Consider the following 24,237-nt stretch of genomic DNA (forward strand, 5'->3'; position numbering starts at 1 on the left):
GCAGGCACTGATTCCTTAGGTTCCTGAGTAGTTCGATATGTCTTAAGCCAATCAATATCCTGCGGGAAAACCTTAGACTGCAATCATGTGATTAGCTGCTTCTACTTTCTCATCACTTCAGGTGATGGGCCATTGGTCATGGAATCTTTCTCTGGTTCAAGAGATTGCTAATCTACAGCAATTTTGCAGGTGGTCCACAGATCACTGGGGATCACAATATTAAATAAGGTATTCAAATTAATTCACAACACCTTTCAAATTTTCACAAAGCAGTCAAGTGGCTTATAACAATTAGCAGCTTTCGCCTTCAGCCGAGGAAAATCATTTGTAAATGCTGCTGAATCACCCCTACACTTCATGTAAAGGATTTCCTCCCACAACCCCTCTGATGTGGGTGGCGTATCCCCTATCCATTTCTTTACTCTTTTCTTCTTAGACCCTCTTTCTTACCACTTGACCCATGCAGGCATTGCTACGACCAGCTCTCAGATATGTGTTTTCAAACACTTTAGTTTTTTCTCTCCCAGTTCTTGATCACTGTAATTCAACCTATGGCTTACTTGGAACGCTTTTGTTTTGGTCAGATCCACATCATTTTTCATTGGCTCTCTTTGCCTTACGCATAATATACTTTGCCATACACAACCACTCATCCAGATCCTATAGCTCTATCCTTCCTAATGGCAAGTTTCCATCAATTATCTCATCACCTAGGCCATCAACGTCAACACATCGACTAACCTTGCCTTCATGGCAGCCTTGAGTGTTCCTTGACCTGAAACCCCAGGTTGCATTTCACCTTCACGTCTCTGAGCACTCCATTAATCTTACACCCCTGTGTTCGGTGGGGCCTGAAGGTCTCCAGCAGTTTCCTGCCTTGTCCTTAGCTCTGGTATACTACCCATAGGTCCTCAAACTGGGGGTACCCACATTCTCAAATCTGACCGGAACTAGATTGCACCGCATTAGACCCAACCTGTACCCTTGAAGGTTCATCAATGTTGGAAATACAGTACTAGCTTCCGCCGGTGCACACATTGGACTTTCTGCTTCTCTCATGACAAATCCCCTATCCCTAGCTCCTATGCTCACTCGTGGCTCACCATTACCTTCTCCTATGTTCGGATCATGCACTGAAAATATAGGTCCAAAAGTAACCGGTACTGTTATAGCTTACGGTAACCTAATGGCAGTGGTGCCTCCACTTGCCTCAGCTCCTCCAATTACTGACATCCCTGTTCCTTTTGGTCCCACTGAAATCCTTCCCACTACTCTTGCTCTAAGACCGGTCTGCATCTCCTCCATTTTTAACATGATCACTGCACTTGCTAGTTCTCTTCTTCCCTCTGATGACTGTAGATTGTAGGGTGAAGGACATTCTGCTAACAAATTGTCAGACAGACTATCACCAGTATCGCTTTTGTCTTCCCCTTCCCTATTTCGACTTTCTGTTTCCTTCCTTATTAAGAGGTACATTATTTTCCGTTCAATGGTGCCAACTCTCCACCTCTTCAGCTTTGCATTCTGATATGCCTCCATCGCTCCCCTCATTCTTCCCTGAGACTTTTCCTTATTCTTAACATGAGCTGCTCGCATCCAGGAATCTAGGACTTCAAACTGTGTTGGTCGAGGAGGGTGTCACAATGAAGACATTCCTCACCTCAGCTGGTACAATATGTCCAACGTGAATGATCCATAATGTGGGAAAGCCAATTGCCCTTCCTTATCATTAATCTTGTGCAATTTTGTAAAAAAAACTAAAATTTCGAGACATAAATTTGTTTCCATGTAATGTGCTGGAGTACCATCTGGCAGAGGTTCTTCACCCACTCAAGTTACTACTCCTGTGTTCCCTCTAAATAAGTCTTGTAAAAGTCTGAAACACCTAATTTGTAAACCTAATCTGCCTCGCAAACAATTTCCTTACTTTAGTCTTCTTGATACAGACCATCCAATCCTGTTGCAGTGTTTCGCCAACCAGCCAATAGCAGCGCGACGCCCCTGACCTCAATTTTCCCCTGCAGCGGCTCACCCTCCTTCACAATCACACCCTAAACATTCCGTCTTGCACTCATAAAAACCAAGTAAATGTCTGCCTTCCGTACGACCCGACAGTTACGATAAACAAAGTAATTGCCTCTCTAAAAGATCAATAGATTCCAATCAACCAAGAACATTCACACCCCATGACCCACGACATACGTTGGCCACTCGAATCGCTGTAGTTTACCCGTGCACAAGGGTCTTTCCACAGCAGATTGTAACAACTCCACTCATTCAAAGTTGCCTGTCACAAGTGGGGCGTTGATATCGTTCCATGACTCCCCAACATACCAATGTTCAGACAATTATGACATCGAGGGGTTTCTACACCACAAACCTATCCCTGGATCTTACCATACTCTTGAGCCTAATAACCAAAAACCTCCTGCACCACATGCGTTTGGCCCAGAAAACCGAAAACCCACATTTACTCAACTGTCATCACAACTCAACAAGACATCACACAATCCATTACTGAAATCTACAACGCACATCCCTGTTCATACTCATGCTACTGTTCGCCGCTGTCTTTGCTGAACTCCGTTGGTACTAGGTCTGGGCGGAGTTGCGAAATGTGAAATGGTAAAAGAATTTTGCTGCGTTAAGCAAAGCAACAGAAAAATTCTGTTTGCAGTGATTGCCCAGTGCCATATGCTTGTCCGCGCTTTGCAATCATTGAGAATGGCACCATGCACAACGCAAGCTTTCTTTTTCTGCCGCTCGAGTAGATTTTTACTCAAGCAACAGCTTTCTCAACACGATAAAGTAGTTTCTCATCGTGAGCGGTCGCAAGCATACGCGACCACTCGCAATGACAAACCTTACACCCCCCCCCCCGCATTGAGAAATCTTGCTGGGAGGTTGATTTTTCATGCTCGCACTCACCATATTGATATTGACGATCGCAAACGTGGAAAAATCCCACCGGGAGGTTAATTTTTCATGCTCGCCAACTAGTTTTTGACAATCACGAATGAGAAAAAATCTCACTGGGAGGTTGATTTTCCTAGCTTTTACTCGCCAACTCGACAATGATGGATGCAAGCGAGTTTTTGGGAACTTCGCGATCTCTGCGTAACGCGGAGTGTGGGAAACTGCAAACGGAGCGGAATTCACCGCCCAGGCCCAGTTGTTTCCCGCTCTCAATCATTGCGCTCTATTTTTGGGCTCTAAATCTATTCTAGATATTCTAGAGTCTCCCCTCTCTGCAGGGGAACCATCACAGACTGCTACCAATTGATTAAACCAGGTTCCATGATCTAGACTTACTCTGGAACCTCCGGTCAATGTTCCTTTGTTCCTGCTTGCAAGTGTGGAGGCGAGAAAATAATCAACAAGTATATTTTTATCCAATTTTTATTTAAAAGGACACTGACTACAGATTCTACATTTTGAGATTTTAATATAAAGCCAGGAAAAGTAGAACATACAAACCTCATGACGAGAGCGTAAAAATACTTGCCCCTGTTGTATGCACAGGATAACTAATTCCAAAATCAAGACACAGCCAATTACAGATATTAGATCAAGAGTCTTTTTCATTGACAAATCAAAATGAAGATAAACCCTAGTCTGTCCCTATACTACCACTATAGTGAAATTCCTACTTAGTACTCTCCCAGGTATTCGCAATTAACCCAATAATCACATTATTTGGGTCCTGTAGCGTGAAGCAACAGATCTCATTCTAAGATGCTTCTTCTCCCCAGGTAAGCAGCCGTCTCTCGATTCTTTCCCTAAGTCTCAATACAAATAGAACAAACACACCCAAAATTGCATCATGTAATCTCTTCATTTAATTGACCATCTCCTTGACGGTAATTTTCCATGAAGTAATAGCACATTCAGGCTCCAGTCCGATGACTTTGGCTCCCAGCCCTTCCAGACGCAAAAGACATCTTCCCATATTATCAGTTCTGCTCTTTCCAAGACATCCCCTCCTCCCTACCATTACCTAACTGCTGAAACAACGAGGTTAATCTAACTGAGGTCAAAATCTAACACCTGCAGCAAATACATGGAAGAAAGAAATGAGAGAGCAGCCCACTGACACATAAATTCAAATGAAACTTCAACTATGGAGCAAACAGGGAGAAACGAAAGTTAGGCCTACCAAGTTCGGCTAACATAAGACTATATATGAACGAGAATACGTATGCGTACATGTTGCTAACCACACGTTACAATCAAATTAATATAAACGCTTGTTAATCTTGAACATGCTTTCGCTCTCTTATAATTTTTCATCCAAATGAGTATGAATTACATTATTTTTTGTGCTAATATTATCACACATTATACGGTGCACAATCTAAAGGCCTAATCTCTTTGTACCTGGCTCACTGACCTTTGCCCATTGTGCTTCCTTTTTAAACCTACAGTACCCCACCATTGATTCTCTAAAATGGCACCCACGTTTTTTCTTATTGTAAGCTGCATGCTCACTCTCCACTGGGATCATTGCATAAATAAGCCCACAGTTCATGGAAAATATTGGCCTATAATTCCCATCCACATGTTTTTGACAGCTTGAAGTATGTGATCATCACATTATGCCTGAGACTTATCTGATTGCGAAAGGGTAAGGGATGTGAGGAAGGAGCCATCAATGGAGATGACAACACATTCTATCTCATCAAATTTAGAGTCATAGAGATTGTCTTCCAATGGTAATCTACAAAGGCAATCTACCCTGACATTGTGTCCTCCAGAAATGGTAAAATTGAATTCATGCAGTCTGGATAGGATGCGAAGCAGTCTTGCAGAAGCTTTTCCAGTGCCCTTGCCATTGAGTAAGTGTAACAGGGGTTTGTGGTCACTTAAATGAATAAAATGAGACCCCCAAATAAAACTTTTACATATTTCAACGGCCCATGAGCAGGCAAGGCTTCTCTCCCTATAGTGCTGTAATTCATTTCAGCAGTGGACAGAGTTCTGGAAGCAAAACCCATGGTATGCTCCTTGGCACCAACTGGCAAAGTAGCACGCCTAAACCAAGTTCACTGGCATCAACAGTTTCAGTTTACATGGGCTGCCAGGAGGATTGTCGTCGCTTGAGACTTCTCCTGCTGGTTGATTTCTGCCATCCTTTCTAAAGCTAGGAAAACTACGTTTTGCCACAATCCCCAAATTCTGTATGCTGCACTCATCAGTTTTCATGGTTTTGCGAAACAGTTTGATTACTTTCACAGCTTTTTAAACTATGAGTGTTTGACCCACCACATGGAGACGTAATCTTTACTAAATCTCTGACCACAACGTTGGACATTTTGGTGTGTTTGTCTTGGTCCTATCTCTTTTTTCTTTCCTCCTGGTGTATCATTTCTCGTTGTCTCCAGGGTTGTCTTTTGTTCGTGTCTATTTATCATTTATCCCATATCATCCATGAAGGTACCAGTTCTGACTAGTGTTTCCTTCCCCTTGATATCTCAAATGGGGTATTCATAATGTTTTTGTGTGGAGTCTCGCGCCAATCTTCCAATTAAAGGTATTAACCTTTGCTTATTGTATTCCTTCCTTCAATGTTTTGTTAAAGCTCTCTACGGCACTGGTGGTTCCTGGGTGATCCTAGTGCTGAGTGCTGATGAGTTATGCCATTTTTATTTCTAAGAATGTTTGCATTTTTGTAAAGTAAAATTGTACTTCGTTATCAATGGTAATATTTCACAAGCAAGTACATTAGTTAAAAACTCTATGGCTCTCTCCGAACTAATGTCTGAAGAAATTCTACTTTGGAGTATAGATCTAACAGGACTAAAATGTAGGGTGTCATGTTTACCAATTATGTCCAAGCTACTTTGTCATATGGGTTGTTTACATACATGCATGAGGGCTCTCTCTTATTGCATGGTGCTAAGTCTCTTAGAGATTTTTCCGTTTGGATGTCCATGCCAGACCACAAAAACTGCATTCAGATTTTCTCCTTGGTCTTGGAAACACCAAAGTGGGCTTCGTGTGCATTTTTTGTGTTTTTTTCTTGCATACTCTCAGGAGAATTAGTTCGGTGCCCCTACAAACACATTATCCAGTTCTACCCCTTGTGCTGTGGCTCAATCTCAGGATTTCCCCTTCTCTCATTCCTTCCTGCTGTCAGTTTGGGCCATCCACACCCTTCGTCCTCTTTACCTTTTCATTTCTTCCCCTTTTTATTTCTCTTTTGGTTCTTCAAGCCTTCCTGCAGTGGCAGGCAGTGGACATTGGCAGGCAAAGCAGCTGAGAATCTGGGGCGAAGCCAGTAAGAGTATGCTAAGCAGGCCATGAAGCAATGTGGGTGCTGGTGTCCCGCTCGCCAGCTCACATTCGGGGTGCATAGTCAGTCAGGGCTGACAGGAATCCTCAGCCCTAACAAAGTTCTAAACAGTCCATGGTGCCTTGGGGCTGATAGTGAGGAGCTGCGCCGACTGGCAGAAGGGCTCAGGGAGTGGCAACGCTCTCGGTTACGAGCTTGCATTGAAGTAGCTGCATTGCCAAAGACAGACAATCACCCAGCAGGCGGCCACACAGCAATGTCACCGGCAATTCCAATCACAGATAAATGAGCCTACATGATACTTACAGTCAAAGTCAAAAATTGCTGACTGTGCCTCTGGGGTGAGAGTCGGATTAAGGCTGGGAAGCGCTGAGAGTTACACAAAGCGCTAGGGGTGAGGAGATTCGGACACACTTTATAGAGACATTAGTCAAATTTTGCCACCAGAAATCATCGCACCTCTCATCAGTCATCTTGCGTCTAGTGCTTGAAGGCTCCGCAAGCACAGTTTATATTAACACGCACTCATTAAGACATGTAGGTCCTCATCTGGAAAGTTGCCACAAATGATCCCTTGGTTTCGCCCCAATCATCTTCCAGGTTCAGACAAACCCATGCTCTTACTTGCGTGTTGGGGTATCTTCAGCTCGATCCCATCCTCTGCCGCCAGTGTTGAAATATTAAATGAAGGACCAGGGGGGCGTGGCTTGGACACCGGTGGGAATGGTGGGGTGAGCCCGGAGCTCCGCGCCTGATCCCCAATTTATCCTGAAATAAACAGCAATAACCCACACGAACGCGACCATCCAAGTGCTGCTGGTGCAGAGGAACACAGGCAGCGCCCGGACGACTGAAGAAACCCCACGGGCAGAGCCGTACCGACCCGCCCGCGGAATCGCCCAAGACTGAGAACGGAGTCGGCCTCAAAATGGTGGACATGGATGCGGCCGGAGCTCGCAAAAGCTGTTCTCCAGCACACTAAAGAGCAGCAGGGAAGGGCCCGCGCAGGAGGATTGAGAAGGCGAACGCGGTGCATTCGAAAAGGGGAGCGGGTAAGAATAGTAAACTGAAACCGGCCGCCACAGATCTCTGCCAACGCCAGGGGAGCAAAAGATGGTGGCTGAGACCTGCGCCACGAATGGAGGAGAACAAAGGAGAGACCAACACACCAACGTGCGGCTTTGAGCCCTCGTGTGACGAAAACCCAGCCCACCAGCAGCGCACAGGGAAAACAAACAAGGAGGAAGCGTCCTGCCCGGTCGGTGAAGGAGCCTGCGGACCTAGGGAGAGCGCAATCGAAACTGAATAGCGCGACCCCGGGGTGGGGAAGGCGAACCAACGACCGCAGACGGGAGGAGTACTGCAGAGAACAAGGTGGCGAAAAAGGAGAACATTGCGAACGAGCTTAGCACTGAAGCAGGGTACAACAGCGAAACAGTGCGTCTGAACCCCCACGAAGAATCGGGGACTTGGAAATTGATGCCCCTCGCTGGACCTTGCGCTTGCGAACACCAATGGTGAAGAACAAAGGAAAAGGAGAGGGGCCCACAGCCCCAGCAACACTGGAAGAAGCGGTCCCGGGACCAGCGGACCTCCAACAACTACAAGATCGGATCCTTGAGGCCAACGAAACCACAAAAGACACTTTACAGCGGGATATAGCACAAGTAGCGACGGGGCTGGGGCTCCTGCGGGCGGACCATGCCAAACTCAAAGACAGAGTTAAGAAAACAGAGGATACCCTGCAGGAGCTGACCCCGGCTCACAAAATGATGGAGGTGAAGTTGGCGGGAGCCCTGGACCGTATACAATCATTGAAGAGAAGGGCGGAGGACGCCGAAAACAAAAGCAGGCACAACAATATCCACCTAGTGGGCCTGCCGGAGAAAAAAGAAGGGGGAGACATGGTTGGATATCTGGACAACTGGCTTAAGACGGAAATAGCGCTGGAAGCCTGTCCCCCTTTTTCACACTGGAGCGGGCACATCGTGTCCCAACTAGATCGCCGAAGCCGGGCTAGCCGCCCCGTCCAGTGGTAATCAAGCTGTTGCACTACAAAGACAGGGACCTGTTGCTCCAGAGGGCCCGCGAAGCAGGACCGTTCCAAGTAGATAACAGCAGAGTGACGCTGTTCCCTGACTACACCTATGAGACACAGAGACTACATGCTTCCTTCCTGTCCATCAAACGCGAACTCAGAACTGAAGGCATACAATACACCCTGCTATTCCCGGCCAAGCTTAGAGTGGTGATAGATGGCAAGACGCACTTTTTCCCCACATTGGCGGATGCCTGGGCATGGTGGGAATTATACAAGGTGGGAACGGATGGAGAAAGACAAAAGATGGAGGTAGCACGGAACACACCGCAAACCCGGAAATCTCAAAGAATTTGCATGCGTCGGCAGGGTTCTCGGAAACCCACAATGTCTCAAATGGACGAGGAAAGAAGAGCGGCACTACAGGCAGTGGTAGAACTATCTGGAACTGCTACAGCCCCGTCACAGCGAGAAACAGACTCAGAAGATCACGTCACGGGCTCAAAAACGGACCTGTCGGAAATCAACTGTACCAAAGGCCCGATAGTGATGCCACAGACGTCGGAAAACATCATAGAAGCCTGACTTGAACATTCAATGAGGAGGTCGCAACTGGTAACTGGGGGGCCGAAGCTAAAATGCACAAATAACTAGAACCAAACGTAATGGGTCACCGCAGCTATTTCTGGGGGGATCCTTGAGGCGGGGGTAGGGCTGACGCAGCCGCCTTTTGGTCTAGAGCCGCACCCTATTGGCCCTTAAGGCTCTCACAGTGACGACTGTGAATCACCGGGGAAGTTAAACTGTTTTCATCGAGTTTGGATGGGAACTAATAGCTCAATATAGGGACCTGTCCTGGGGGGGAGGGGGGAGAAAGTTGGGAATGTTTGCTCTGAGAGTCTAATTGTTTTTGGTTATGTTGAGGGGGGAATACGAGTCAATCCGGAGACATGTTTCGGGGACACCACCACTTCTGCAGGGGCAAGGAATTATTGTACACTGAATCGGTTGGGATGGGATAATGGATAACAAGGGACAGTGAAATGCATGACCTGGAATGTGAGAGGGCTACACACAATGGCGAGACAACATAAAATACACGCCTATCTGACCCGTAGGGGGATCCATATTGCATTGCTCCAAGAAACGCACTTGACGAAGCAGGAAGGGCTAGCATTACAGCGTAGATGGAGGGGACAGCTATTCAACACAACGTACTCCGCATTCGCTAGGGGGGCACTGATTTGGATCAGGGCAGGGACCCCTTTCCAATTGACTAGACAAATCATAGATCCGGAGGGTAGATACATAGCAATAGAAGGAAAGCTGAGAGGACAAGACAAAGCCTTATGTAGTGTATATGCTCCAAACACTGACCAGTTGTCCTTTTTGACCCGACTCTCTGGAGCGCTGGCACACATTCTAGCAGGCCCTGTATTGATAGACGTGGACTTTAACTCAGTGGCGGATGTCGCATTGGACAGGTCTCACCCGCCGCTTAGAGAATCATCAGTACACCGACTAGCAAAGGTAGATTAGACTGGCAGGAGAGAGGTGGAGGCTGGTAGATGCTTGGAGGACACAGCACCCAGCGGAAAGAGATTACTCATACTATTCTAGCCTACACGATCTGCATGTCCGACTGGATACGGTGTTGTGCTCGCCATCAGTAATGATGACGGTCGCGCGAGCGGAATACCTCGCCAGAACGACTTCAGATCATAACCCCATGATGATTACGCTTGACTGGATGACCGAGATCTCAAGTAGCCCAACATGGAAACTGAGGGCGGAGACGTTGGACGATCCAATGTTACAGGCAGCACTGGAGGTAGGGATAACGCAATACTTTGATGAAAATGACGGCACCACGACAGCCAGGGCGATGGAATGGAACGCCTTCATGGTAGTTATTCGGGGCCTATGTATCAGTAAGTATGCAGGAGTGCGGAGAGTGCTGTTTGAAGATCTAGATAAAGTGGAAGGCAAACTGTGCGCAGTGGAGAGTAGGCGCCCGGGTCGCCCGGAGCTCCAGGAGGCGATGTGCAAAGCTAGAGAGGCGGTAGCGGTGGAAGTGGAGCAATCATAAGGCCTACAAAGTGAGGGCACACTCTGAGGGAAATAAGGATGGGACGCTGTTGGCTTGGTTGGCTAACCCCACTAAGCGTCGATCCCCGATCCTAACATTGGAGGATGGAAAGGGACACCTGCTTTACACCCAGACAGAGATACTCAGCAGTTTTCGGGCTATTATGAAGCACTTTACAAGAGTGCACTGGAGGGGCAAAAGGAAGACATTGACGCATTCCTTGAGGGGTCACTACTGCCACCGTTAGATCAAGAGCAAGCAGACGACATGGGTAAGGACATTGAGCAGAGCGAGATTAGAGGGGCCATACTGAGAATGGCCCGCAATAAAACACCGGGCACAGATGGATTGCCCATTGAATTCTATAGTAAATATTTAGACCTGTTGGCTCCACCACTCCAAACGGTATATAATGAGGCTAGAACTGTGGGCCACTTGCCTCAATCCATGCGAGAGCCCTTGGTGATCCCACTCTTAAAACCAGGAAGGGAGAGCGGCGATCCGGCTTCTTATCGGCCATTATCTATGCTCATCACGGACTACAAAATTCTAAGCAGTATATTAGCTGCCAGATTGTTGCAACACATGACTGGCTTGGTCCACAAAGACCAGTCCGGATTCATTCCCACACGCAATACAACCACAAATATCAGAAGGCTCATAGGACTGCTAGATGACGCTCACCCAGAGGGGCAGGCACCCATGATTCTGTCCATAGATATTGAGCATTCGATAGTCTAGAATGGACGTACCTATATGAGGTCATGGAACGCTTTGGAATGGGGGAAGGCTATATCCAATGGACCAAAGTATTGTACGCATCCGCGGGTGGGACCTCTCGTTTCGCGACAATACCCTGCTATTCGCCTTGGAGATTGAACCTCTCGCAGCTGAAGTCCGAATGGGGAAGCACTACAGGGGAATAGACGGTAGAGGAGAAAGACACTTTATTTCCTTATACGCAGACAACCTTTTACTATTCCTTGAGGATGCAGAAGAGCTGCTGAAAGGCGCAGAGAGACTTCTTGCGCGCTTTGGGGAGCTGTCGGGTCTAAAGGTCAACTGGTCCAAGACATGTATATTCCCTGTGCGGAAGGGAGAAACGCGACCTCTCCATTGCCCTATGTTTACCTTGGACCCCACATGCTTAAAATACCTAGTGTTCTACGTATATCACATGGCAGCAGATATGCTGGACGGCAATATAGGCCGATGTATGCGAGCACTGAAAGGAAGCATGGCCTTTTGGGCTACTCTCCCGCTCTCGGCAACTGGCCGAATATCACTACTGAAAATGATCATTCTCCCTCGCCTTCTTTACTATTTCCGCACGCTCTCCGTGTGGATACCCAACCCCATTTTCCGACTCTTAAAATCGCAATTGACATCGTTCTTATGGGGATCGGGCAGATGCAGGGTTGCGCTCAAAACACTCCACCGCCCGAAGGACGAGGGAGGGTTAGCGTGCCAGACTTCAAACTCTACTACCCATCTGCAGCTTTACATGCAGGAGGTGGCGAGGGTATACCAAGGCCCGGAACAAGAGAGAAATGGAGGCACGCCGAGACACGTTCTCGCTTATATTGCCTTGCAGCAGAAGCTGACCTTGAGCGATTTGACTCTTGAAGAGCAGACATTTAGGCTCTGCTGGAACCGATCCCAACGCCGGGCGGGAGTCAAGCACCCATATGCACCTGAGATACCTCAGGGGGTGGTAACGGCGCTCCCACATGGGGGAGACTGGTCACAACTACAGTACTCGGAGGATGCGGGACTTAGGTCCTGGGAGATCTGTATGAAGATGGGGTATTAATACCATATCAGACACTACAAGAAAGATTTGACCTTCCGAGGGGAGGCTATCTATTACATGCGGCGGTGACCAGAGCTATACAGGCACATTGGAAAGGGGGACTTTCGGAAGCCACAACAACCATGGCTTGTCAGTATACTATGATGGCGGCGGGGACGTATAAAGCAGTAACATGCCTGTACTCTAGGATGTTAAGAGAAAACTTGCCTTCCCTAATTGCGCTGAAAGCTAAATGGGAAGCTGACTTAAAGAAAGAGATCCCAGAGACAGCTTGGGCGCAAATAGTGCGGCGAGCATGGAAGAGCATGAGAAACGCATGCTTCCAACAAATACACTTCTACATCCCACATCGGGCATACTTGACACCCGGGAAAATCAGAAAATATTTCGGAGTGGTGGTGGCGGTATGCCCCAGATGTGCCGCAGAAGGGGCAGAAATGGAACACATGGTTTGGTCCTGTCCAGACTTGAGGGATTACTTGCGAGCGGTAGGAAGTTTGCTATACGAAGTGACTGAGAGGGGCCTACACTTTGATATGGCCATCAGTATACTACACTGGTTCCCACACGCTCCCAAAAATAAAGTTACTAGCAGATTCATTGATATGGGCCTTCTTCTAGCCAAAAGAGAAATCACAAGACTTTGGAAGGCGAGAACGGGTCCCACGCATAAGAGATGGGTAAACGAGCTCTTGAAGTGGGCGACTGCCGAAAGCACACTGCGATAACAAATGGCACGCCGGAAACTAGACAACAGAGCAATGACCACAGCGGCAGCATGGGAAGCAATAGTGCAGGCATTACGAGACAGCACATTGCAAGACACTGGGGAGTTGCAGGAATCGGATGAGATTAATCCTCAAGACGCACCAGGCGCATCACAGACCTAGATAACTAACAACTCCTGAGGACAACAACGGATATAAACTGCATAAGCTCCGAGCACGGGTGGTGGAAGTTGAGGGGGGGGGTTGGGGTTAGTTAGCGGGAAGTAGAAGGGAGCACGGGAATAAAGCCAAATGCAGACATTTGAACTACTTGCGAAATCGAAGCAATTATATTTTGGAAACATTGATTGTGACACCTTCTTGTTTAACGCTGCCCGACCTCAGGGTTGTAGGTGTCAAGGCTGTGTAAGGAATGGAATAAGGGTGGATTCAAGAGACGATCAAGGTTGTAACACATGTATAACTACAATGTATGAATCATGACTCTGCAATAAAAACTGTTTAAAAAAAAAAAAAATTAAATGAAGGACCAGGAGGACAATGCGCTTGAAGAGAAGTTTATTGGTAACACCTCAGCCACAGCACAGGCACAGCACAGGCACAGGTCAGGCACAGCTCAGGCACAGCTCTTCACTGAGGGGAATACTCTCTCAACAGTTGGAATGTCATAATAGAAAGTTCTATCATTCCAAGGAAGAGGCGGGGCACAGGCAAAGGGTGGAGCCACTATGGACGATGCCACACTGCACCATGCTTACATTTTCCAAAGAGCGAGTTACCCAGGCAACGCAGGTGCACTCCTTGCAGCCTCCACGTTGACCATCATAGTTTCCAACTCCTGTGGCGGGACACCGATTAGCTGGTGGGAGAATGATTGAAGGATGATGAATAACTGGAATGTGGCAGTTCAGAGCAATGGAGAGGACACTTTATAAGTTGTATTGTCATGGTTATTATCTCGATCAGCTTTTGTAAAGCAGTTGTGGAAGAGATGACCTTCTTAGCTCATATATTGGTCTTCTAAATCACATGCACTGACCTAAATTGTGAAGGCTTGCCCATGAAACTAATGCCTAAATTGCACTTCTCAAGTAAGGCGAATTACTGACTGGGAAAGTCCAAAAGTCCCTTTCTGTATTCCTGTGTATATGCATGTAAAAACCTATGCTGTGTGTTGTATATTGTGTGGAGTTTGAGTGTCGGTAATAGGTAATAGGTTTTTCTACATATCTAATACTGGCTATTTTGAGCCGTAAGCACGGAAGGGAAACAGCTACGAATACAAGTAGTCCAACTCAGTTTCCATGACTTACCCCTTGCTTCGACCTCTGACCTCTGTGTCCTGTACTTAGGGCTGGTGTCTGGGATGTACGGCCAACATGAGCAACATACTTTAAGAGAAAGACTGTACTCAGTGTAAATATGTGAAGCATTGGGCCGGAAATACCCGGTGTGCATTTGATGGTTATTGTGTTTGATTGTGAGAATACCAATTAGAAAGGGCGTGTCTTGCAGAATTGTAAACTATTGGAGTGCTAAATATGCTTTCCATGATTATTTCTCACCAGTCGTGTTTTCTTGCAGGTCGCAGTGACATCTTTCCGACTGTGCAGTGTGAAGGTTCAGCAATGACATTATCTCTCAACAAGTGCCTCCTGGAGAGGTTCAATTACAGCTTTACACAGATGCATTTTGCGGATACGAACTGCACAGCCACAACTTCTCTTAAGCTGGAGGGAAACGAACGAGTGGTCCAAATTAAATCTATTCCACGGGCAGGATGGTGTGGAAATGAGATGGTGGTAAGAAAGGACTCACTGTGTACATTTCAGGCCTTTCAGTTAGTAAAGGTGGCTGTTGTCATATAACATATTTACTTCAGTGCAGAAAATAAATAAGAAGTAATGCATTGTGTGGTAGTGTTCTTCAACTCTTTCCTAAATTGGAGCAGCGTTGGGGTGGTCTGAAGGAGGCAGGGTTGCTGTTCCAGTTCATAGTTGCATGACAATAAATGCCTGCTGTCTTGTTTTGTCTTTTTTACACTTCTAAGTCTGCAGTCTGATGGTTTCCTGGCTGAAAGTACACCACAAATACCCAGAGATGGTGAGCATGTCTTCAAGATAAGTGAGGATGATGGTTGTGATGGCTTTGTGAATGATACAGCTGGTTTAGAAGATAGTGTGGTTGGCAAGGAGAGTCGATGGTGTTCCATTAGGATGGGGGTGGTGTGATCATATTTTTTCAGGCTCTGCATGAGTCTTGCTGCGGTGTGTAGAATGCCTTTAAGCGGTGCCAGTGCAGATTATGATAAGCAATGGAGCAGGGAGTAAACACTATCCAGATGCAAGAGCTCTGTGATTCAAACAACAATTCTGATGTCACTTTCTGAGGGAGCTGGTTCCAGTCCATCTTTTTTTTTGACAGTGTGCTCCTTGAGGGTGACATTGATGTCCAGGGTGAATCCAAGTGACTTGGCATTCGGTTAAGTTCAGATTCAAAATTATCAATGGTCATGTTATTATCATGTCATGTCATACCAGGTTTTTGACAAATAAAAGAATTCTCTCTTGGTTGGTTAGAACTTCCGGTAGGTGCTGATCATCCATGTCTGGATGAAGTGCGGGCAATGTTTGAGGCTTTAGATGTCTGAATAAAAGAATACTTTCAAATAGAGTTGTGTATCACCAGTATAATGGTACATTGTTATGGTTTCTAGACGACCGCCAAGCTCGATGTGGGATCTAACAGCTGGTAGACACTCAGCAGATTCAAGGCTCGTGCAGGTGAGATCTAACAGTTGTTAGATGCTCATTACAGTCAGATCTACTTCATGTGCAATCAAAGTGCTACTAGACACTTAGCAGATGCACAACTGCTAAATGGGAGATCTGGCAGCTGTTAAATACACAACAGACTCATAGCTACTTCATGTGGGATCAAATAGCTGCTAGACACTCAGCAGATGCACGGTCTCTGCATGTGGAGTCTAACAGCTGCTAAATGTTCACTACTATAGCCTTGGAGCCCACTGTAGAGGCCAATACCAGCCATTAAAGGCCTGTTCCAGCATTAAAGGCCAGAGCAGATGGCTTTTCCACATCCTGTGCATCTTAATTTAGAAGAACAAGTCACTTTCTTTCGGTAACACTCTTTATGGTGGATACTATTTCTGACTGCAGTTTCCTCACCTTTAAAACATCTCCAAGGGAGAGATTTATTTCCCAGAAATACACCAGTGAGCCACTAGATGGTGCCATATGGCTCCTTCTTCACTTCATATCACCCTGAAGAGCGGGGTATGAGCACCCGCCTGCTGACTTTATTTCTTTGGGCCTGATTTAAAGTTTGACTGACAGGGTAATGTGATGAAGAACACTGCCTGCCAAATTGTTGGGCAGGCATTACGTTGACAGAGACCCTGTTGGCTAAGTCAACAGCATACTTCCTCAACTGATCAAAAGGAAAAAAAACAGCAATGACCCCTCACACCCTGGCAAACACCCATAATTGTTTTTGCTTCTTAAGCCGAAACTCCTCCTTTATGAGTTAGTTTTATAAAAACAAAAAAAGTAAAAAGCCTTCGGGCAGGTCATGCACGCAACCCACCAATACTCCAAATTCCCATGTGCATGACCTTCAGTCATGCGCATTGTGGTTGGCTACAGTTACTTGCACTCAGCCAGGTACTGTGATCAATCTACCACGAGCTGCCTATGGACACCAACCTACATTGTATTTTTTTCATATATTTTGTTTATTCTTTTCAGGTACCCTTAGTACTCCCACAGGATGGGTGTGCAAGAGTCACTCATACGGTATTGTGGAGGCATGCAAGGGCAGGAAGGTCGACTGGGTCCCTTGCCAGTTCTGCAGAATTTTCAGCAAGAATTGCATTTATTTAATGTTCGCCCTAAGAATTTCTAGGTCCTGCTCACAAGTGCAATAGGATCCGGGTGTCTCTAACCTGCCTATATATATATTGCTTTTAATAGAAGTTAAGGACACCAGTATTTAGCCCCCAAGTAAGGTAGTGGCAGCCACAACATTTTCCTCTAGTTTGCAGTTAGCCAATCAGATCATTCGGTACCTGGTACTGAAAGGGCAGATGGGAGAAAAAGCTCCAGTTTCAAATCACAGGGTTCCATGTTTTTTTCAGTAAGTAAGTAGAGTGTGCAACTGTTCAGGCATCCTGAGGCTAACAGTTACTAAGAACCATACAAAATACCAACTTACCGATTAATAACAGGTTATGCTGTTAGTAAAAAGCCATGTCTTTAGAGACTTTCTGAAAGAGGAGTAATTTGATTCAGATCTCAATTGCAGCGGCAAGGAGTTCCAGAGTTTCAAGCTAAGCATCGTGCCTTGTTTATTTTCTGAGTGAGACAAGCCTTGCCATGATCATGATACGTGGCAGGCAAAGATATCTTGAAATTACACTGGCCTTGAATTTGATTCTTTCGCTGACAGGTAGCTAGTGAAGTTTCCTAATGTTTTTGTAGACAGAAGCACATTTGGGTATTCCCAAAAGTAAACAGGCAGTAGCATTTTGGCGGGATTGGAGCGTCAATAGCAAGCGTTTCTCAGTACTCATATACAATGCATTACAATCATCTATATAGATAATACCAGGGCCACCACTACCATTTTCTGCATTTCTTGTGGAATGAATGGAAGTATTGTCCTCACAGCTCTAAGGAGATGGACACATGCAGAGGTGATCTGTTTAATATAAGCTGATGAACACAACTGATTGTCAAATAGCACTCCCGGGTTTTTGCTTTCTTAACAGGGTGGGTTCATTGTCCAAGATTTGCCACCCACCTCAACTTTTCCGAAAAGATCTGATTTGCCAAAAATTAATTACTTCAGTCTTTTGTGAATTCAACTTTAGGCAGTTGTCCTGCATCCAGATGACTCTATTGGCCAATCAGTTTGGAAAGTTGCTGGCTGCCTCATCAACATCAGATGACATTGATACAAATAATTGTGTGTTATCTGCATAGGATACTGCAACAAACCTATATGACCGAATGAGTTTCATCAGAGGGGTGACATAAAAGTTGAAAAGTGTAGGTGATAAAGACGATCCTTGTGGTACTCCGCTGGATAAGGAGAAAGGGTCTGATGTGATATCTCCAAAGACCCTTTGCTATCTGTTGGATAGGGATGATTGTAGGCTAGTAAGGGCTGCACCTCTAATGCAGACACTCTCTAAACATCTGGCAAGCATTGAATGGTTCACCATATCAAATGCAGCTGAGTAACTGAGAAGTATTAGTACACCCTCCCTCCGTGATCCACCAATTTACGCATCTCTTCTATGGCAATCAATTGAGCTGACTCCATGGAACGTTGAGGTCTGCAATTGTGTTGAAAGGGATCCAAAACTTTGTGGGCATCTAGAATGTACCTAGGGGTAGAGGAAGCCTAGATATGGGTCAGTAGTTTTTATATTATCTCTCCGATTAAAGGAGGCTTTCTTTAAAAGGGGGCATACCAACGCTTTTTTTCCAATTCATTGGATAGTGGCCTGAAACGGTGAACAGACAGAATATCAAGTTGTTTATTTCGAACTACAACAATATTGAGTTTGAAATATCGAGGTACAAGAATATCGAAAGCAAGTATATTGTTGAACAGAATATCAACAGTAAGGTAAGAAATGTTATTTAATATCGAAGTCAGTAATATCGCTTGTAAAAATATTGTTGATAATATCGATATTTATATCAGTGTTCTGTATTATAATATGTGTGTTAAAAGTATGTGATGTAATTTTTTGGTATAAGTTTTTTATATATGTGTTACATCTTTAGTAGTAATTACTTTTTTGAAAATTAATTTTTGTGCAATTTAGTTCTGTAGGGGGTTGTGGGATTTTATGGGAATAGGGTAGGATGTCATTTAATTATAAACATGTTTTATTCATTTGTATTTATTATAATGATTTATAATTAATATATTATTTGTATTTATTAATGTGTTAATAATTATTAATAATTAATGAATTGGTAGTTATATTAATTGTGTTATTTTTTTAGAGTGGGTTGTGGGTTTATAGGAGAATAGGGTGGAAAATAAGTTAATTATTATTACTTTTTAAAACAATATTTTTATTTATTATTATACACAATGTATTATTAATTAATTATTAATTGGTTATTAATTACTAATAATTGATAAATATATAATTATATTAAGTGTGTTCTTTTTTTAGGAGTGGGTTGTGGGTTTATAGGAGAATGGTGTGGGAATAATTTAATTATTATAACGCGTATATTAATATTTATTTATTAGTACTTATAATTAATGTATTATTAATTAATTATTAATTGGTTATTTAATTTGAATAATTATTTAATAATTTTAACCCTTTGGTATCCAACACTTTCCCTACTTTTGCACTCACTGGATTAGAAATACTTATTTTTATTCCTACTCTATCCAACACTTTGCCTACTGCTGCACTCTCTGAATTAGGAATAGTAAATGTTACCCCTACCCTATCCAACACTTTCCATACTGTTGCACTCACTGGAGTGGGAATAGTAATGTTTATCCCTCTGCAATACAACACTTTCTCTACTGTTGCACTCACTGGAGGGGGAATAGTTATTTTTATTCCTTTGCTATCCAACACTTCCCCTACAGTTGCACTCTCTGGATTGGGAATAGTAATTTGTACATTTTCGCTATCCAATACTTTCCCTACTGTTGCACTCACTGGAGTGGGATAAGACATTGTTACCCCGCCGCTCTCCACCACTTTACGTACTGTTGCACTCACTGGAGGGGGAATAGTAGTTTTTACCCCTACGCTATCCAACACTTTCCCTACTGTTGCACTCTCTAGAGTGGGAATAGTAATTTTTACTCGTTTGCTATTCAATACTTTCCCTACTGTTGCACTCTTTGGAGTGGGAAAAGTATGTTTAACCCAACACTATCCAACACTTTCCCTACTGTTGCACTCACTGGAGTGGCAATAGTAATTTTTACCCCTAGGCTGTCCACCACTTTCCCTACTGTTGCACTCACTGGAGTTGGAATAGTAATTATTACACCCACGATATCCAACACTTTCCCTACTGTTGCACTTTCTGGAGTAGGAATGGTAGTTATATCCCCTCCGCTATACAATATTTTCTCTACTGTTTTAGTTAATGTAGTGTTAAATGTATTTTTAAAAAATGAACAAAAATATTATTTTAATTTGTTATATATGTTTTTTGTTTTTGATTTATATTATTTATGTATGTGTAAATATGTATTCATGATTGTTTATTTTTTTATACAATTTATGTTATTAAAATAATTATTTATTATTTATAAATAATATTAGGTATCTATATATGTTATACATATCTATGTTTAATGTATTTTTACATTATATGTATTACTTATAAGTGTAAGCATTTTATAATAATGTTAATGTTTTTTTAATTATATATCTATTATTCACTTTATTTTACATTATTTTTAATACATAAAAAAGATATTTTTAACAACGATATTTTTGTACTTACTATTCTGTAGATAGAACTTCAATATTCTGGACATCGATATTTTTGTACCTCAATATTCTGACTGTCGATATTCTGTCAGTGATCCATAAAAACTAACGGTAACTAGACATAATATCTAAAAAATATATAGAATGGCCATAATATCTAAGTAAAAATATAGAATGGACAAAATATCGAATGGACACAATATAGTGGTTAAAAATATCGAATTGAAGGTAAGTAATATAATATTGATTGAGAAAATATAGAATTCAAAATAATCAAAGTATATATTATAGGCATTAAAATATATTGAATTTTTAATAATATCGAATTTTTAAAGTGTTTTGTATGTTAGTATATGTGTGAAAAATGAATATTATTGTTGTAATGTATGTTTAATTTATTTTAAGTAATGCATTTCATGTTATTTAATTTTTTCGTAATTTAATTGTGTAGAGGGATGTGGGATTATAGGGGAATAGGGTGGGAAGTAATTTAAGTATATTAAAATAAATATTCATTTTTTGAAATTATAAAATATTTTTAATTTAATTTTGCTTTTTGGTTCTGTAGCGGGTTGTGGGTTTATAGGGGAATAGGGTGGGAAGTAATTTATTTGTAATTAATTACATATTTGTATTTATTTATTAGTATTCATTTTGAATTTATTGTTAATTCATTTTTATTTGGTAATTAATTTGTATTAATTGGTGAATAATTTTTATTAATTGATTAATTGATAATTATGTTCGTTTTCCTAATTTATTTTCCATAGAGGGTTGTGGGTTTTTAGGGAAATAGGGTGGCAAGTAATTTAATTGTAATTAGGTAAATATTTTTTTTTATTTATTGGTATTGATTTTTTATTTATTGTTAATTTATTTTTAATTGGTAATTAATTTGTAATAATTGGTAATTAATTTGTATTAATTAATTGTTTGCTAATTATGATAATTGTATTACATTATTTACTGTAGCGGGTTGTGGGTTTATAGGGGAATATGGTGGGAAGTGATGTAATTGTAATTAATTACATATTAAAAATAATTTTTTGAAGTGATAATTAATTTACTGTTAATTATTAATTGGTATCACTTCTGCCTGCTGTGTGCCTAGCTGCCTAGCTGCCGATCTGATAATTTAGCACTTTACAATTTAAAAGCGCCGCTTTTTCTGCTTTAGCGCGTTTCCGCTGTGCTCCCCCCTCCGCCTCCATTTTGTTGGTGTTGTTATTATGGTCATCTATAGCCCGCCCCGCCTCCCAGCTGAGACGCCCTCGCCCCTCCCCCTCCACCACCCATATATGACAGGAGTTCCCGCGCGCAGCGTTCACGCGCAGCGACCGCGCCCAACCCGCGCCGAAGGTGCGCCAAAGGTAAGCCCGTCTACGCCCGTCCGCGCCTGGACCGCGCCCAGCGCCAGACCCCCTGGCCCCCCGTCTCTCCCAGCCCTCCCGCATTACCTACGATGCCGCCACCCTCCTAGCCCTTAACCCCGGCCGCACTCCCAACTGCGTCCAAGCCGCCCCTGGACAAACCCATGGACTTTTCTCCTGCTTCTCCTGCAAATTCAGCGGCACCGCCAACATCTCCGCTACGACCACACCACAGATTCCCGACCCCAACCACCTACAATGCATCCTTCTCAACACCCGATCAGTCCACAGGCACGCCATTGACCTATGGAACCTACTAGACACCATTTCTCCGGACATCGCCTTCCTTACGGAAACATGGATGAATGCTTCCTCCGCACCAGACATCACCATTGCCATCCCTGAAGACTATAAGATCACTCGCAAAGACCGTACCAGCCACACAGGAGGAGGAATCGCTATCGTCCATAAGAAATCAATCCGCATCTCAACCAGCTCTGACGCCAACCTCGCTAACTCCGAACACCTTCACTTCCAGATCCACATCGACCCCAAAACCACACTCAGAGGCACCCTCCTCTACAGACCACCAGGACCCCGCGCAAAAATCAGTGAAGACATCACGGACTTCATCACCCCACACGCACTCCCCTCCAAAGACTACATCCTTCTGGGAGACCTCAACTTTCACCTCGAAAAGATCAACAACCGCAACACCGCCATCCTCGTGGACAACCTCGCCAACCTCGGACTTAAACAACTAGTCACTTCCCCCACCCACATCGCAGGTCACACACTCGACCCCATCTTCACATCCAGCAACCATGTCTCCTTCAGCCACACCACTGACCTCTTCTGGACTGACCACAGATGCGTTCACTTCACCTACAACAAACCAAAACCCAGCACCCACTTCCAACGTACCCTGCAAAGAAACTGGAACAAAATCACCACGGACCAAATCTCCGCATCGCTCCTTCAAAACACCCCAGCCCTCTCTTCTAACGCTAACGAAGCCGCCGCCAACCTCACCCTATGGTTATCCAACACCGCTGACACCTTAGCACCAATGAAAAAACGTCAAAACAAACCTGGCAGCAAGAAGGCCTCATGGTTCAACGATGATCTCAAGAAGTCCAAGAAACTCTGCTGCTCCCTTGAAAAGGCCTGGAAAAAAGACCCAACCACCAGCACCAAGGACGCCTTCAAAAACGCCACCCGCATTCACCACCAACTAATCCGAAAAGCCAAGAAAACAGCATTCAAGGATCGACTTGACAACAACGCTCACAACAGCAAGGAACTTTTCAACATCGTCAAGGAATTTTCCAATCCCTCGGCCAACTCCAACGACATCACCCCCTCTCAAACCCTCTGCGACTCCCTAGCCTCATTTTTCCACAACAAGATTGCAGACATCCACAACAGCTTTGACAACCAACCCGGAAACCAACCCACCCTACCATTTGCTGATCATCTTCCCCCCGTGAACACCCTTAACGACTGGAACCCAATCTCCACTGAGAACACCATCCGCCTGATGAACTCCATCCACTCAGGATCCCCCACAGACCCATGTCCTCACCACATCTTCAACAAAGCAGACTCCGTCATAGCACCGCACCTCCGAGACGTCATCAACTGCTCCTTCAACTCCGCCACCTTCCCGGAAGACTGGAAACACGCTGAACTCACCGCCCTTCTGAAAAAACCCACAGCGGACCCCACCGAACTCAAAAATTACCGCCCCATCTCGCTTCTTCCATTCCCGGCCAAAGTCATCGAGAAAGCTGTCAACAACCAGATCGCCGCCTTCCTCGAAGCCAACAAATCCCTCGACCCCTCACAATCTGGCTTCCGAGCAAAACACAGCACTGAGACCGCCCTCATCGCAGCAACAGACGACATCCGAACTCTACTGGACAATGGAGACACAGTCACCCTCATCCTCCTTGACCTCTCTGCAGCATTCGACACAGTCTGCCACAAAACCCTTTTACAACGCCTCAATAACATCGGAATCCAAGGAAAAGCACTTGAATGGATCACCTCGTTCCTCACCGGAAGAACCCAGAGAGTCCGCCTTCCACCATTCAAGTCCGAGGCCTCTGAAGTCATCTGCGGCGTACCACAAGGATCCTCACTCAGCCCCACCCTCTTCAACGTATACATGAGCCCCCTCGCGGCCATCGCACGCCAACACAACCTCAACATCATCTCTTACGTGGATGACACTCAACTGATCCTTTCTCTCACCAATGACCCCAGCACCGCCAAAACTAACCTACACGAAGGAATGAAAGAAGTCGCCGAATGGATGAAACAAAGCCGTCTGAAACTGAACTCAGACAAAACAGAAGTCCTCATCTTAGGTACATCCCCCTCTGCATGGGA

The 24,237-nt window shown here is 44.4% G+C and overlaps 1 protein-coding gene across 1 annotated transcript in view; it reads left to right on the top strand.

The window, feature by feature from the left end:
- LOC147663291 (IgGFc-binding protein-like) overlaps positions 1 to 24,237 on the top strand; it is a 248,438-nt gene that overhangs the window by 118,796 nt on the left and 105,405 nt on the right. Inside the window, exon 4 of the mRNA XM_086950554.1 lies at positions 14,545 to 14,762. Coding sequence (XP_086806680.1) covers positions 14,545 to 14,762 — 218 coding nt within the window. The remainder of the gene's footprint in view (positions 1 to 14,544; positions 14,763 to 24,237) is intronic.

Source organism: Lissotriton vulgaris, unplaced genomic scaffold (assembly GCF_964263255.1).
Source record: "Lissotriton vulgaris unplaced genomic scaffold, aLisVul1.2 SCAFFOLD_535, whole genome shotgun sequence".
Lineage (NCBI taxonomy): Eukaryota > Metazoa > Chordata > Amphibia > Caudata > Salamandridae > Lissotriton > Lissotriton vulgaris.